The sequence below is a fragment of the Toxorhynchites rutilus genome, chromosome 3, assembly GCF_029784135.1.
Source record: "Toxorhynchites rutilus septentrionalis strain SRP chromosome 3, ASM2978413v1, whole genome shotgun sequence".
Classification (NCBI taxonomy): domain Eukaryota; kingdom Metazoa; phylum Arthropoda; class Insecta; order Diptera; family Culicidae; genus Toxorhynchites; species Toxorhynchites rutilus.
The window spans coordinates 30,719,797-30,736,535 of NC_073746.1; the positions used below are offsets into that span (position 1 = coordinate 30,719,797).

The 16,739-nt window shown below is 41.2% G+C and overlaps 1 protein-coding gene across 8 annotated transcripts in view; it reads left to right on the forward strand.

Annotated features, from left to right (window-relative positions):
• Positions 1-16,739, forward strand: part of LOC129775144 (uncharacterized) — a 378,096-nt gene that overhangs the window by 207,876 nt on the left and 153,481 nt on the right. For 2 of the 8 annotated variants that reach the window (XM_055779482.1, XM_055779485.1), the window contains exon 1: positions 3,381-4,144. The exons of 5 other annotated variants lie outside the window; for them this stretch is intronic. Coding sequence is in view for 1 of the 3 variants with exons in the window: in XM_055779490.1 (XP_055635465.1) it covers positions 4,285-4,287 (3 nt within the window). In the remaining 2 variants the exon portion in view is untranslated. One more of the 8 variants, XM_055779490.1, reaches the window with a different exon arrangement.

Below are 16,739 nucleotides of genomic sequence, written 5' to 3' on the forward strand. Positions count from 1 at the left end.
TCACATATGACATATGATGCACCTGACTTCTTATTCACGAGCCAGTTTGCAGCGAGGGTAGAATCAGAAAAGGGCGAATGCGTCTGTACAATACCTTCCTCTTTCGACCACCCTTGAAGATGCGACTGGAGTCGGGCGAATCACTTGATTCGCTGCTGACACAAGTAACGTTTTCCGCATTGCAACCAGTAACTCTGCATTATTAGTGCGTTGCAAAAGTTTTTACTCATCTGTGTTCATGCTTCGAATCCAAATCAGCATCTTTTCTCAGCCAGAGAGTCGCGATTGACGTAAACATGAAATGAATAATAAACTCTAGTACTGAGAAATGAGTAGCAGTGTTTGCTGATTGACCGTTTTACTAAATAATTCTCTTCCGTTTGTTCAAATATGATCTTACAGAAGTCTTTTCCTCCAGTGCCATTCTTTTGTTTTTACATGCTACAAATCATGACACAAAAGAGAACGAGACAACTCTGCTTGGTTTCGCACTTCATGATACACGAGCAAGCAAACCAATACCGTCATGATCGGTTTCGGTGCAGAATGCTTATATTCTTCTTTGCCTGTAACTCATTACATGTCGAACCTCTTCATGTATAGTGAAGCAGCTGAATCATACGGACTACGCAAAGCGAATGATTCATATTCAACTACTACAACATATCCTGACCCATAATTGTCATAGAATACAAACTATGTGAATATTTAGCTAGATAGATATTCAGGAAAGGGTAGTCAGATTATATTTTCCATTTTTAACGCTTGCAATATATATGTTCCTATAGACCGCAAAGTTTTACTAGCAACATGGCTCCAAAACTCTCTAGGTTTAGCTCTTTTCCCAGCTATTCAGCTGTTCAGCTATTACCAATACCTCCGGTAGCATTATGTCCGTTGAACATGACGTAGAAATCATTGGTAATGTGGGTGGTAATTCAGGTCCTAAACTCTACCCAGCCATAACAGGACTTCAAGTGACCTTAGATCGACTAGATAGAAGAGTTTTTGAACCGCAAGCCTAGATCGTATAGTCGAACACATATCTGCTGCAGCCTAGTTTGACTAGACATGAATTAAGATCATTCGAAATCACTTTGGCTGACATACGGTACACGAAGGCATCCTTTTGATGCGCAATTATTAATCGTCAGTTGTTAATATGGAAACATGCAGAAAGTGGTATTTTGGGCTCCGAAAAGATAGTTATAGAGACTTGTCACGTTCAGGTCGCTCGCATGCATTCGATGAACAGCGATTGAACAGCAATGGCGTTAGGAAAAATCCAAGGCAGTTAACGAGGTCTCTTCAGTCAGAAAATTCAGCTTCCAGTATGACTAGAACCGTAGAAATATAGAAATCGTTGGTTATGCATCCTGAAGGATGTGCTATCATCTGTTCGCGAATTATTGAATCGTGTGAATTTATGCTGGAGAAAAGTGAACGTGAAAACATTGCTCTTCATATTATTCGTACTTTGAAATGGTCATGGGGTGATCTATTGTTAGTTTTTGGATACAGTCGATCGTCACCGATATCAGCCAAGCATAGGGACTAGAAAGTTCTGCACCCAAACTAGCTTTGGCAGAAAAAATAATCTTTGGGAGCAAAAAAGCCATATCGTGTACTAAAGGGTCAAATGCGCAAATAAAAGCACATTTTTTGAGAGTGTTAAAATGTTTGTATGTATGGAGTACACCTCTCATTCTCTCAGACTGTATGTCAGCATGGAGGATTGAACTTGTATTGATCCCAGTACACATCCTTGGTACATTATGGTCCATTATTGTGACCATGCTCCAACTGAGCGAACGTGTCAGACGTGGTTTACACGGTTTAAAAGCGGTATTTTTGACTTGGAAGACGAAGAACGTTCCGGACCGCCAACCGACCAGCTGGGTGTGGTGTACTATGAGCTGCTGAAACCTAATGAAACCATTACGGGGGACCTCTATCGACGACAATTGATGCGTTTGAGCCGTGCACTGAAGGAAAAACGGCCACAATACGAGTAAAGACACGATAAAGATATTGTGCAGCACGACAATGCTCGGCCGCATGTCGCGAAACCGATCAAAACATACTTGGAAACGCTGAACTGGAAGGTCCTATCCCACCCGCTGTATTCTCCAACCATTGCTCCGTCCGATTACTCCTTCCTTCGATCGACGCAACATGGCCTGGTTGACCAGCACTTCTCCAATTTTGATGAAGTCAAAACTTGGGATTCGTGAATTGCCAGACAGATGGGAAAAAGTTGTGACTAGCGATGGGCAATACTTTGAATATTAAATTTGTTACCATGTTACCAACATCGCGTGCATCATTAGATGACGCTTGCCTCGAAATTTTATTGCCCCTGGCAATGCGCTCGTTTGTTGCAGGGCTCGAGCCTGCCTTCCTCTCCTTCTTGCTCATCACACACTACGCGAAGCGTCCAATTTATGGCGCGGAAAGAAAAACACACGATACGAATAACTCGAAAAACGAACAGAAAAACCAAACGACGATATCCAAGTTGGATTACCACTGGAGGGGTCCAATCTTAGATCGAAGCGCAGCGAAGGCAAAGTGAACTGGATTGCTCAACAGTCCGATGCCGAATGAAAGTTTGCCTCAGCGAGATCCACTGTTTATACTCTAGGCAAGTATTCCCCTTCATTCTTCTACTTTTCTTTTGTTCACGGAGACTTTAAATCCTACGATTTCCCCTCCGTTGGTAGTCGATAAGTTGCTCGTTATTGACAGTTCTGTTCGGGAAAGCACACAAATGGACAGAACAAATGTATGGGAAAATGAGAACGCTTATAGTTTTCATGAATTTTAACCCTTTACACACCAGGGAATTGTGATGTATAGAATATCAATCAAATCTTAGGGAACTTCCGATTCGTTTGGTATGTAAATCGCCAAAATCCGTTCGCGGCAAAAATAGTTATTAACGTTAACTTTATTTCATAAAAACGTGACCTGTTTTCTGATTTGGCACCCTTAATGAAAGACGTAGTTCTACGTCAAAAACGAAGAAACTTTCCGGTACTCCTATTATTTTGTGTGGAAAGTATGCGATGAATATTCTATTCAGCATGGTACCCAGACACCTAGGATTAGAATAAGGATTTTTGCAATAAGCTGATAAAAACATATAGTAGTATAGATCATGAGTCTCGCTTTCAAATATTTGCTAAGAAGTATTAATCCCGATATTACGATCTCCACCCGGCCCCAGACTCCCCCATTAGCTACGTATGAAGGTGAGAAACAACGAAAAGCAGCGGCAGCAGCAATCGGAATAGCGCAGCGCAGGAATAAGAAAAAAAACTTGACACGCGGGCTGCGTCTGCTGCTGGCTGTTTGTTAGTGTTCATTTTTAGTCTCACCTTAAACGTTAGCGTAGACGGATTGATTGAACTGTATGAACACTTTACACGCGACGTGAAGATTAAATCCTCCAATTGTGTTTCGTCGTTATTACTATTAGTATTATTACATCGAGAAATGTGTTGGTCGTGTGAACTGCTGCTGTTGTCATTGATCTTTACCGTGGAGCAGCAATTATCCTGGAAATGGAATGTCTTGATATTTATGATTTGACAAGATTGGATAAAGTTTCGAAACTGAAAACAAGAAAAAGGGATTAGTTCTTGATGAAACAGTGTTGTGTATTCAAATGTGTTTGTGATGGTGGAATGAGACTATGAAGAGCTCAACATCATATCTACCGTTTCGGAAGCATTCGGCAGCAAGTGTTCCTCGGGAAGTGGTTGGCAGTTTCGCCGAAAAGCCGCTCGAAGAAACTCAGTGAAAATTTTATGCTCCGTTGTTATGCTGTGGGTTTGCTAAAAGTTCTGCTGAAGATCTCCTATCGGATCCGTGGGAAAGCTCAGAAAATTGTTGCTGTTCGTTGCTTGTGTCGTGGAAAGATACGGAAAAAACGAAACAGGTGTTTTTATTTTTGCTGTGTTCGAGAACGAAAAATTGTGCTGAAGCTGTTTCTGAGACGGGATTGATTTTCCTCTGGCTGAAATGTGATTACTAATTGCACAGTGGTTATAAGAACGCGATCCAATGAAAACACTAATTAGCTGGGATAATACAAAAGTGGAAAGCTCTCGCGTTGTTTTCCAATCAAACGATTAATGAGGTAAAATTAAATAGAAAATTGGACCAATCTTGAGCCCCAAGTGTGAGTGGCAGTTGCTTCGCAACGATCCGGAGGCTCGGTCTCTTTCTACGTTCATCAAACGCCACCATCACAGAAGGGGAGCAGGAGGTGGAAAAATCATGGTAGGAAATAATCCGTTGGACCGATGGATAAGACTTTTTTATTCGCTTTGTGCGCTGACGTTCGATACGACGATTTTTTTTGCTCTGTTGGATTATTGTGGGTGAAAGAGGGAGGGTGAGGTTTCCAGGGGAAATAGTTTGCTGATGCTACTAAAGCAATTGCTGGCCATTGTAAAAATCTCGGTCAAGCAGCTGTTGCCACTTTGGGGAAGCTGGCGGTGAATACTGCTTACTTTTAATTGTTCGATGGCAATCAACCGTTGTTAGATTTGTTTGGAAAGTTGATCACTGCCTGATTCGGGGGATCAGACAATTGTTTCTATCGGTTATGATATTTGTCTGAAATGTGTAAATCCTTCGATTGCAGAGTTGGCGGTGAGCCGGAAGCGGCTTTCATCTGACTAAGCATGCTTTCTTTATCGCAATACTCTGCTCAACGTGCACTTCATTTCAATGACACTCTTCGGAAACCATCATTGCGGAAGCGGTTGTATTGATGTTGGAAATACATTTAGGAGCTAGAATGAAAAAAAAAAACAACACGATTGCGCTTAACATTTTTTCGGCTATCAGACTGAAAGTATCTTGCTTTAGTGCATTTTTTAAGCTAGGATTTGAATCGCTGTGTGCATACATGGCATCGAGAGTTTTAAAGGCAGAACATACATTCTAATTTCACTTTTTGCACTTTTTAGAATGCGGCAAGGAACATTGAAAAGCTAAAGTGTCAAAGATAGCTCCACGCGATGGTTTTTATTCATTGTTCTTTGAATGTCAACCAGATGATAGAGTCAACCAATACAGAGAATCTTGAAACAGTGTTATAAAATCTTTTAAAATCCGTTTTGGATCTACATTCTCAAAAACCAAATCAAAGACCAAATATCTTTCCGACTTTGACTATAGTATCGTCTAAAAACAGTATTAGCACAAAATTATTGCAAATAAAAAAATGTATAATGTAGAAATGATAGATACCTCGATGAAGGTGATGAATTATTCTGCTATTGCAACAAAGATTCCAACTTCCTCTCCTATCAACACTAGCTTTTGATCAACAGAAAACGGATTGTATCCTTCATCGTGATCGACATAACGATGACTTCCTCCTAGTGTCAAACATGTAATGTGTACCGCTAATAAACTCTGGAATTTAGAGTAGTTCTGGCGGACGCATGCCATCTGCCGCAAACATCAAGCGTGTCTAATGATGAAGAAGAGGTTTATCCTTCTTATATGCGATAGTCAAAAAAAAAAAAAAGAAACATATGCAGCCTGTCTTTCGAAAAGTAAGGGTGACTCGCATATGTATCATTATTGATTCCCATTGCTCCCTTTTATCAAGCAGTAGTTTCGAACCTTTTATTTACTTCCTAACAACTTTGTCGAAAATTATTTTTGAATCAGGCAGGGGGCAGGATTCGGAGGAATGACTTTGAAAAAAAAACATCACTAATTTTGTTTAATTCAGTCTTCATTAGAGTTGATCATTTAATAATGAAGAAAGAAATTATTATTTTGGATAATTATATTACATTACTCGTTCGTTAAACGGCCCGGATAATCAACCCAATTATCGAATTCTACTCGTTAACTGGGCTGCAAATCAACAAAAACTAAACTGCAAACAAAATTGAACATGACTTCTGCTATTGATACACAAATGGGCCGCAGCCCTGTTAACACACGCCTTGTTAAAGATAAGTCCAGGTCAAACACAGGGGCTTAATATACGAGGTGTATTAAAAAAGTGAGTTTTTTTTTATCAAAAAAAAAAACGTTGGAGAAGTTGTTAAGAATGTTGGCATATAGGTTAACTCGTGTTATGCGCTTTTTGTGATATTTTGGGCATGACAAATATAAAAAAAACGTTGAATCAAAATTGTGTTATGTTATGCGCTTTTTGTGATACTTTGGGCATGATAAATGCGTCAGCTAATTTTGTCCCGAAACTGCTTAATTTTGACATCATAGTTTCGCCACGATACCATGGCGGTATCCTCCGCATTTGACTCATGGCTTTTTCCTGCCCTGTACTGAAAAGATTTGAAAAAGGACGGAGATTTGCAACAACTTGTTCTCTTATTCCTGACACTTTAATTCTACGTCGGAAAATTGACTCGTCTTATGGGGCTACTCAAGAATCGGATTCAAAAGCGAGCCTCTGTAAGAATGTAACTAGGGTATATGTGATTGGAACATGCTCTAGTTTGTATAGGCCATTGGGTAACAGATATAGTACCATTTTCAAAAATAAGTTTGCCATTTTTCCCAATGCGAAAATATAATTTTAGTCCACAGCAGCTGTACATCATTTTAAAGCTACAAGTTCTAGCTCGGAACACTATATGTAATATTTTTCAACTTGATGTGAAAGAAATACTGCATGTATTTGTATGTATTAATGGTCTCCACACGTTCATCGCCCAACGCGATGGTTTTGAGTTTCTTGCAAGGCCCAACGTGCGAATAAATTATTAAATGAAGACCACGGTTAGTTTGTAGACAGCTTCTACATGATCTAGCAATATTTTTCTTAATTTGAAGACGAATTGACAACAATAACACATGTCAAAGTCATATTATATGGGTTTCGCAAAAAAAAAAATGCAGTACAAACCAGCCGTACTATAAATTAATAAAAAGTGTAGTACAAACATTATAATAATATGGTTATGATTTTATTATTTTTCTACACATCTTGTAGTTACATGTAGGTGCCTATTCTATCGAATTCCTTCTAAAAATACTATTCAATTTGAACGTGGAAAGTGTTACCCATATCTGGATGACGGGGCGACGAAAGTGTTAACATTAACATTAAGTGTTAAGCCCCTCGTCGGTCCCTGGGGACTGATACTGAATTTTCCGTCTTTTTTGCCCCGTTCAGACCGGTCCGACAGTAGACTTTTAGTTCGGAGAGGGTCAGCATTAGGAACGGCAACAACAAAGTTAAAAAATGATGCTTAAAAAAGTCCCCTATCGATTCGCTGGGACCGACACGGACCATACGAATAGTTCATTGTCGGTCCCATATATCGGTCGGGGCTTAACGTGTTAAAAATGTATTTCTAACTAACAAAAGGAACTTCATAGCCGCATTTGGTGCACGTTTGCTTATCAAGCGATCGATCGTGAGTTCAAGACTCAGGGTCGCCAATCCACCTTCGTGTGTTATCTATACAAATAAAAATTAAAGGCCAAATGTGTTGGGAAGCGGAAAACACGAGGAAGGAATGATCTGATTTCAGCCGTCTGTATTTTGTTGTATTCCTCTCTCCCCGTAGATCAATATAGCGGAGAAAAAAAATGGAAAATTTTCGGGAAGGAAGGAGGGAAAATTCGAAAATTTTAATTCCCATATGTTCTACAATTACATCATGATAAGCGTTGTCAGTTCATTTGATGTTTGCGCTAAGGAAATTGATCTTTGTTCTGAAAGGGAAATGGATTTCCAGGCGAAATAACGCATTCCTATATCTTCTATCTATATAAATAAAAATGGAAGGCCAAATATGTTGGTAAGCGAAAAACCCGAGAAAGGAATGGTCCGTGTCTGAAAATAAATTTATATTGTAAGGACGAGTTTTGGTAGAAGTGATAAGAAAATTATAATAAAAGCAAAATGTAAAGAATCAATTAGAAGATAAATCAATTGCGAGTTTTGGGATTAAACCCCCGAACGTTCGCTTAGTAAGAAAACGTGAATGTTCAAAAGAATTCATATCAAAAAAATAATTTTAGGCGGGGCGAAGTACGTCGGGTCAGCTAGTTATAGAATAAGCTCGTCCACGCAACAACCATCAGTGATGGAGATCGATTCACGGTTCGAGTCTTGACCTAGAAACATTGGGTTATTTTGTGTTGTTAATAAAACACAACAATGATTATATCAACTGTCTCCGCTGTCCGTTTCAACTGAACAATGGAGCAGGGGGGATACTCTTACGTCTAAAAGGCCGTTGTGTTTTTACCATAGGTATCGATACGATAAATTTGTAACTTGTATATGATTGAATCCGGTTCTGTAACAACTAAAATGCTAGTGAGCCAAAATAAATAAACAAATTGGATGAAAAGTCGACAACAAATCCAAAAGCGCTCTTGTAGGACATTTTACTACAGAGATATTTTGAATTGAATGAAAAAATTACCCTTTTGTCTTTGATTATGAATATTAAATGAAATAATGATCGTACGTTGAACCGATAGGCAGCCTCGAAAACATTCATAAATTCTGCATATGTTATCTTCATGCGTTATTTTCTACCGAAGCTACAGTGTTTAATAAATCACTTAAATATTTTGTCTAGGGTAGTTTTATTTAGTGCTCTAAAGAAAATCGCACAAAAAATGGGTGGGTCATATCATAGATATGACCCACCCATAACCGCATAGTTGACTTGGGACGTGGGTTGCCATAGTAATCATTTGTTTGTAATGATTAAATTATTGATTGAATGAAATAATTTTCGAATTCAATTGAATTCAACATATGTTCTGTAATGTAATATAAGGCACCTTGGTTTTGATGGTTTTAGGGAATAAATATCAGTTCCTCCAACTTGCATGTATTTGCAAAGCCAATTTCCCCAGATACCTTGGTTCTGATGGCTGTGTTACGGAACACATGTTGGCGAGAACAAAAGTTTTCCCTACTTGCATGTATTCGCAATACCAATTTCCCCGGGCACCTTGGTTAGATGGCAGTGTTGGGGAAACCGTTAATCGGGCCAATCAAAACGGAACAATTAGGGCGTTTAGATAGCGCTTGATATTTTACAGTTATTCAATTGCTTAAACATTTTATTAGTTGTGATAGATGCGTAGAAATATTTCCTATTAATTAAAGCAAACATCTTTCCGATCTATTAAGAAATGTTCGAGTTATAAGCATTCAAAATCTTTCATTTTTTCCTGCATGTTCTGTGTTTAGGTTTTCATTTTACCCCCCATATATTCCGGTTAGACGTAGTCCTACGTAGAAAAATGGCCCAAAAAAATCGCACATAAAAAAGCGCACAAAAACAGATTTTAATGTATACTAAAAAGTATTCTGCTCTGAATTTACTAAAACCAAACCATGTTCATTCGTTTTTTTTTTGAGAATCAGATTTTTTGCTGGTTTTGTCGAATAAGAATATCCATTATAACTGAAAATTATTTAAGGTGCTTCCTACAAAAATACAAAATTGCGCCTCAAATGGCTTTTTTCACGCAGAATATTTGAAAATTTTGCCGTTTTTATAGGTGTTGGGGCGAATGAAACTCTTGTTGTTTGTCCCAGTTCGGAAATCTCATTCTCTTTACAACATATATCAGCCATTCCATGCTAAACCGATATAGTGGTACTCAGATAGAAATTAGTAGTTTTGTTCCTCATTGCAAATTTTTTTTTATTAGTTATTCGAAAAATTTAACAAAATTAACATGAAGATAATGAAAAACCAACAGATTAACTCATTGTATTCCGAAACTGCCATGTGCATTGTTGGACGTGCCAACTAGAGGAAAGTTTTCCGAAAGATTGAACCACCACAGGGATTTTTGATTGGTTAAAATTTCCTTTAATAAAGTAAATATGTAAATTACAATCCAAGATGTTTCATTTCAATTAGGCTTACGTTTAGTGCTTCCTCTAATTATTTAAATTTTACTTCTAGCAAATATCTTTTTATCCTAATTCCACGACTCAATTCAATTGATCACCCACTTTTGTTTTAAGCAATAGGATGATTGTTTCCATTCGATCGCCAGCTCCAATTGTTCCATCTACCAATGTGTTGTGGATGATAGGTGCGCACCGTCCGAGGGACGTAACACTCCCCCCTGGTACGCTGATCACGTCTCATGATCTAGCTTACTCCGCCTCGCGCCGTACGTCCAACAACGCTAGCTTCACAGTAGGTCGCTCGTAGATTCCACTGCTCGTTTGTACTACCGCTTTGCGAGTTTGTCCTCCGCTGGGTACCGCACCAATGACTCGCCCTTTAGGCCAGCAGTTCCTGGGGTGCTCATGGTCCACGATGACTACTATGTCACCCACCTTGAGGGGTGTCACCTTTTTGTGCCACTTTGTTCGCCGTGTGATGTCGGGAAGATAGTCTCTAACCCACCGCTTCCAAAATAAGTTAGCCAACCATTGAGAAGTTGGCCAGCCACGTCGTAATGTCGCCGTGTCCGTCTCAATCATCGTCAACGGTTTGGATCCATCGGATGAACCCAATAAAAAGTGGTTGGGTGTTAATGCAGGCGCTGCCTCGTCCTCAATGGGCACATGAGTTAGAGGGCGCGAATTAAGTACACCTTCTATTACCGTCAATGCGTTCCTCAGCTCTTCATCAGTCGGTCGCTTCCGGCTTAGAACTTCTGATAGATTTCGTTTGATCGATCCTATGAGGCGTTCCCAACTGCCACCCATATGGGGTGACGCCGGTGGGTTAAAGTGCCAAGCTGTAGACGAGGTTACGAATTCTCGTGCTAGCTGATGTTGATCAAATTTCTGATATAGCTCCTGTAGCATACGTTTAGCACCCACAAAGTTAGTACCACAGTCGCTGTAGAAGCTTACAGGTGTACCTCTCCGAGCGATAAAGTTTTGAAGGGCCATTATGCAGGAACTTGTTGTCAGCGAGTTAGCCACTTCAACATGGACGGCTCTCGTTGTGAGACATGTTAGTATAACACCCCACCGCTTTTCGGCTCTTCGTCCTACAAGCACCTCAATTGGGCCAAAATAATCGACTCCCACGTGTGCAAACGGCCTGGTGTACGCAGAGAGCCTAGCCGCAGGGAGATCTGCCATTTCCGGCGGTTGAGGAAGGACGTCCCGATTTTTGCACCATTGACAGTTTCTGCGGATATTAGCAAGTGACTGTCTTAAGCGGAAAATACTATACTTTTGACGCACTTCATTCACCACGATTTCATGATTGCGATGCATGTATTTCTCATGATGATATACTAGAAGTAGTGATGTAACTGGATGATCTGGTGGTAAAATCACTGGATTTTTTGCATCACTATGCAGATACGAACATACAGTGGTTCTGCCTCTCATTCGCAAGACGCCGAGTTTGTCTATAAACGGACTCAATTTGTACAGAGAACTCGTCTTCTGAACCGCCGCATTTGAAGTCTCCAACAGTGCGATTTCCTTTTGATATACATCTCGTTGCGCTTGCCGATAATGATATTCTTCAGCCTTTCGTAGTTCATCACTCAATAAAGGACCCGTGATCGGCACACCTTCACGAATACGACATTGAAGATTTGAGCAGAACCGATGGACATATCCGGTCACTGCTAGCATCCGTCGCCAACTAGAAAACTTACTGACGTCTATTACTGGTTCGGAAGCCTTACAATGGAAAAATACACGATGCCTCATTTCTTCCTCCGTGGAAATAGGTTCCTGTGCAAGGATGGGCCATGTGCCTTCGTCCTGTATCAGAAACTCGGGACCTTTATACCACCTGCTATTTGACGATAAATTGGGTCGGCTGCGCCATCGTGTTCCGTCATCGGCTACATTTAATTGAGTCGGAACCCATCTCCACTCGCGTTGCTCTGTTGTCTCTAAGATTGCGCTTATTCTTGATCCGACGAAAGAACTATATCGTTTGCCGTCAGCCCGTAACCAACATAATACATTCCGTGAGTCAGTCCAGAACGTTCGCTTCAAGAGCTCAAAGGTTAAATTTTTCATAACGGTTGCCGCTAATTTTGTTCCGAGAACTGCGGCCTGAAGTTCCAATCGTGGAATAGAAGTATATTTAAGGGGGGCTACCCGAGTTTTGGCAGCCACCAGGACGCATTCTACTATCCTTCCTTTCATAAATCGTAGGAATACAGCTGCCGACATAGCACTTTCACTCGAGTCAACAAAAACATGCAAATCAGCAACAGCGTCGGTGGGCGTTATTTGATGGTAACATCTAGGAATTCGAAGTTGTTCTAGCTTAGGAAGCAGGCATAGCCATTCACGCCATTTCTCGAATAGGCTCTCGGAGACAGTCTCATCCCACTGCACATTTGCGCGCCACACCTCCTGCAGCAAAATTTTCAGCATTATCAAAAAGTGATCAATGAGGCCAAGTGGATCATAAATTGTCATTAATGTCCTAAGAATCTCTCTTTTCGTGGGACAACGTCTTCCTTCGAGTAGTGCTTTGTCGAATCTTGTCCAACAGATTTTATATTTAAAAACATCATCGCGTGTATCCCACCACATGCCCAGGATTTTCTGGCTCGAAAGTTCAGCTGTAATATTTAAGTCCTTCTCCACAGATTTTTCTCCGTTCATTATCGATAGCACCAACGGTGAGTTCGACACAAAGTTGCGGATTTCGAATCCGCCCTGCATATGAATTAATCGTACCGCTTCAGCCAGCTCAACTGCTTTCTGCTCTGTCTCTACGCTCATGACCAAATCGTCTACGTAATGCTTTTGCTTGATGATATTCACTGCCTCTGGATATTCTTCCTTAAATCTATCCGCGTTTATGTTCTTTACAAATTGGGCTGTTGCTGGAGAACAGCACGCCCCAAACGTCATGACTTGCATAACGTAAGTATTCGGCTCATTCTGCTCGGCGTGATCCCGCCACAGGAATCGTTGACACTGCTGGTCCACAGGTATGATTCCTACCTGATGGAACATCTCGCGAATGTCGGCACAGAGACCAATCTGGTGTTCTCGAAATTGATACAGAATACCCACCAGCGAAGCCAACTGGTCCGGTCCGGTAAGAAGTGCCGAGTTTAGAGACGTTCCATACACTTGGGCTGCAGCATCCCATACTATCCTTATTTTTCCTGGTTTGTTCACGTTGTATACTGGAAAAATGGGTAAGTACCACACGCGTTCATGCTTCTCCGCGAGCTCAACCTGAGATAATTTTCGTATGTAGTTCTTTGATTCGTACTCTCTGACTTTTTCTTTCATTATGTTTGCCAATTCTTCATCCTTTTCCATGCGCTTCTCCAAGCACCTCCAACGCCGAACAGCAATTTCTTTGTTATCTGGAAGACGAACTTTATCAGAACGCCACAGCAGTCCCGTTTCATAGCGAAGTCCATTGAAGCGTGTGCGGGATTCAAGCAGAAGCATTGCCCGTTCATCATTCTTTGACAATTGTGGCTGATTTTGATTGACCACCAAACTGTCGATGGAAAAATAATTCTTAACCATCTGATTTAGATTTATCGCGTTCTGTTCACTGCAGGTACATATATGATACGTATGGCTGATAGTATTCACGGAATTCTCATTCGCCCTGCCTCCGTATACAGTCCAACCGAGGTTAGTCTTTACTGCGATCGGCTCACCAACTTTTCCCTCTCGACTCTTTCGCACTAGCATAAGGTTAGCGTGGCGTAAGCCAATTAGTATGCGTGGACGAACATTTGAGTATGAGTCAATCGGAAGTCCGTATAGATAACCGTACTTTGATCTTAGATGTTGTATATCTAAAGTTTGAAAAGGTAACTGCAGTTGCTTTACCGTTCTGGCGTCATGGAGCGAAGTCCGTTTACCTCCACGTCCGCATATCTCGACATTTACGCTCCTAGAGTCAGACTCATTACGGTGTGTTCCGCCCGTCCATTTGAGACAGAGAGGGCGAATATCTCCAGATAGCTTGAGCTCATCGGCTAGCTCCTCATCGATGAGGGTCAGCTCTGATCCGTCGTCTAAAAATGCATAACACTGCACTTGAACTCCTTCACCAAACAACGTCACTGGTAAGTATCGAAACGATCCCGGAACAAGACCAGATTGATGAGTACAAATATTGCGTTCCTCTTTCTGATTTGTGGTCTCATGCCTACTGCCATCACTTGATCCTGCTGGAGGAGTGAAATCTTTATGGAGTAATACATGGTGTTTAAACGTGCAGCCGTTTTTTCCACAAATTCCAGAGTAACAGCCTCCCTTATGCTGACGTAGGCACTTCCGACAGAAATTAAAGCCACGAACGGTCGCCCATCTCGCCTCGTAAGACAACTCCTGGAAACGTTTACACTTTCCAAGATTTTTGCAATCGCCCTTACAGGCTGGGCATGGTTTACCTTCGCCACTTGCGTGGTTTGCCGAAGAACTACTAATTGTTGTCTGCGCTGTGTCTCGCTCATGAGATTTAAACTCCGCGTGAGTATTCACGTATTTTTCTCTTCGAGCTCCACGGAACTCCGGTTGCTTATTTCCTCGACTCTGAGATTCGAAAACCACGCTAACGTCTTCCGCTAAACTATATATCCACCGACCAAAGGTTGAGAGTTTCACTGTCGACAACTTCCTTATATACCGTGCCCAGTCCAGTCTTATTTGCGGCGGAAGCTTGATGACAAACTCCTTGAGCAGGGTAGTATCGCACATATAGAGACTTTCATCATAAACTTCTATTGTGGCACAAAGGTTTTGTACCTCCAGAGCGAAGTCGACCAGTTTGTCCATTGCATCTGGTCTTATGTTTGGCATCGATATGATTTTCTCCTTCAGACGTTCGATTATCAATTCCGGCCTACCGAATCTCAATTTCAATGCGTTGATCGCCTTCCCCACCGTTTCAGGTCGCAGTAAGAAGCTTCGAACAGCATTATAAGCATCTCCTCTTAAACAATTCCTCAAACGAATCATATTCTCCGCTTCTGTGTAACCGCAAATTTCCGTGGTATCTTCGTAAGTGGACAGGAACATGGGCCATTCTTCCGGGTTACCGCTAAACTTGGGCAGCTCGCGAGGGACAACCTGACGGGCTGCTAATTCATCCTTCGTTAGTCGCTTTTGATTGCGGAGAGAGTGATGCTGCTCTGTTACGGACAGTTTACTATTTCCGCTCATCGACGTGGTAACATGTTTCTCTAACGGTCTCTCATGTTCACAATACGCCGAATCACCATGGTCATCTGCTTGAACCTCCTCTTCGCTGTTCTCACATTCCGTTTCACTGACAGCTTCCTCTTCTTGGGGGTTCTTATTCTTGGAACAGTTCAATAATATACTTTTTCTCAGATTTTCAGTTTCCACTTCTTTTGTCGGATCGACTAAGGTGGCCTTCTGGATCGTGACACACTTTTCATCATTACGGGTTTCGTCACGTTTTAACCAGTCTTGAACCTTATGACGAACACTCTGATGATCAACAACAGATCCACCGCAACATTCTAAGTCGGCAATCTCCTTCATCACCTTAAATTTCTTCTGCACCAATTCTCGCTTACGCTGCATCTCTTCTTGCATCAATGTCTCTTCAGCCTCAATTTGTTTCAATTCGACATCCAAACGCGCTTTAGTTGACCGGAACGACGCTTCTGACACAACGGAACCTGCTTTGCCCACTGGATTCATTGCGGCTGGTTTTGTATGGCTTCCACCAGCTTCCATCGGATTATCGTCGCGTTTCGCCTTCGTATCATCCACATGTCCTTTTCGATTGATTGTAGTGGTTAGTTTTCTCTTACCCTTCGCATTTATAGCCCGCACTGCCTTCTTGTGTAGCATCGTGAAAGATCTCTTCTGTACGTTGGACTTCCTTTTGGATTTCGATCCACCGTTGGTTGCCTTCGCATTAACGCATTTCAAGCAAACCCAACTACGATCCTTGATGTCCTGGGAAACGTCCACACACGAAAAATGGTGCCACACGTCGCAGTCGTCACATTGGACCATCCGTTCATCATCTGGCTTGTTACAGAGTCCGCAATTACTCTGACCCACCGGTGTAGATTCGTGCACCGGAATTATAGGATTCTGCATCTTGGGGGTTGAGCTAGCGACGACATCGCTTTGAGGTGGTGTATTTGCTTTTTTCTCTGACCGAGTACCGAGAGATTTCAGTTGTTTGTCTGATGGTTGTTTTGATCCACTCGCAGAATGAACTCCAGGATCCGACATCTCTTCTGGTAAACGAAATTTTAAATTGTTGGACGTGCCAACTAGAGGAAAGTTTTCCGAAAGATTGAACCACCACAGGGATTTTTGATTGGTTAAAATTTCCTTTAATAAAGTAAATATGTAAATTACAATCCAAGATGTTTCATTTCAATTAGGCTTACGTTTAGTGCTTCCTCTAATTATTTAAATTTTACTTCTAGCAAATATCTTTTTATCCTAATTCCACGACTCAATTCAATTGATCACCCACTTTTGTTTTAAGCAATAGGATGATTGTTTCCATTCGATCGCCAGCTCCAATTGTTCCATCTACCAATGTGTTGTGGATGATAGGTGCGCACCGTCCGAGGGACGTAACATGCATAATTAGAAAACATAAAATTGTCTCATCAAAATATTGAATCTAATCAAAATGGGTATGGATATAAAGTTCCTTATTACCTAAATTCAATCGAATTAATTTATGAAACATGAAAGCAACATCGAAATTGATCTCTACCTATAACATGATTGGGGGTCTCCGTAGCCACATTGGTTGCGCGTTCGCATAGTAAGC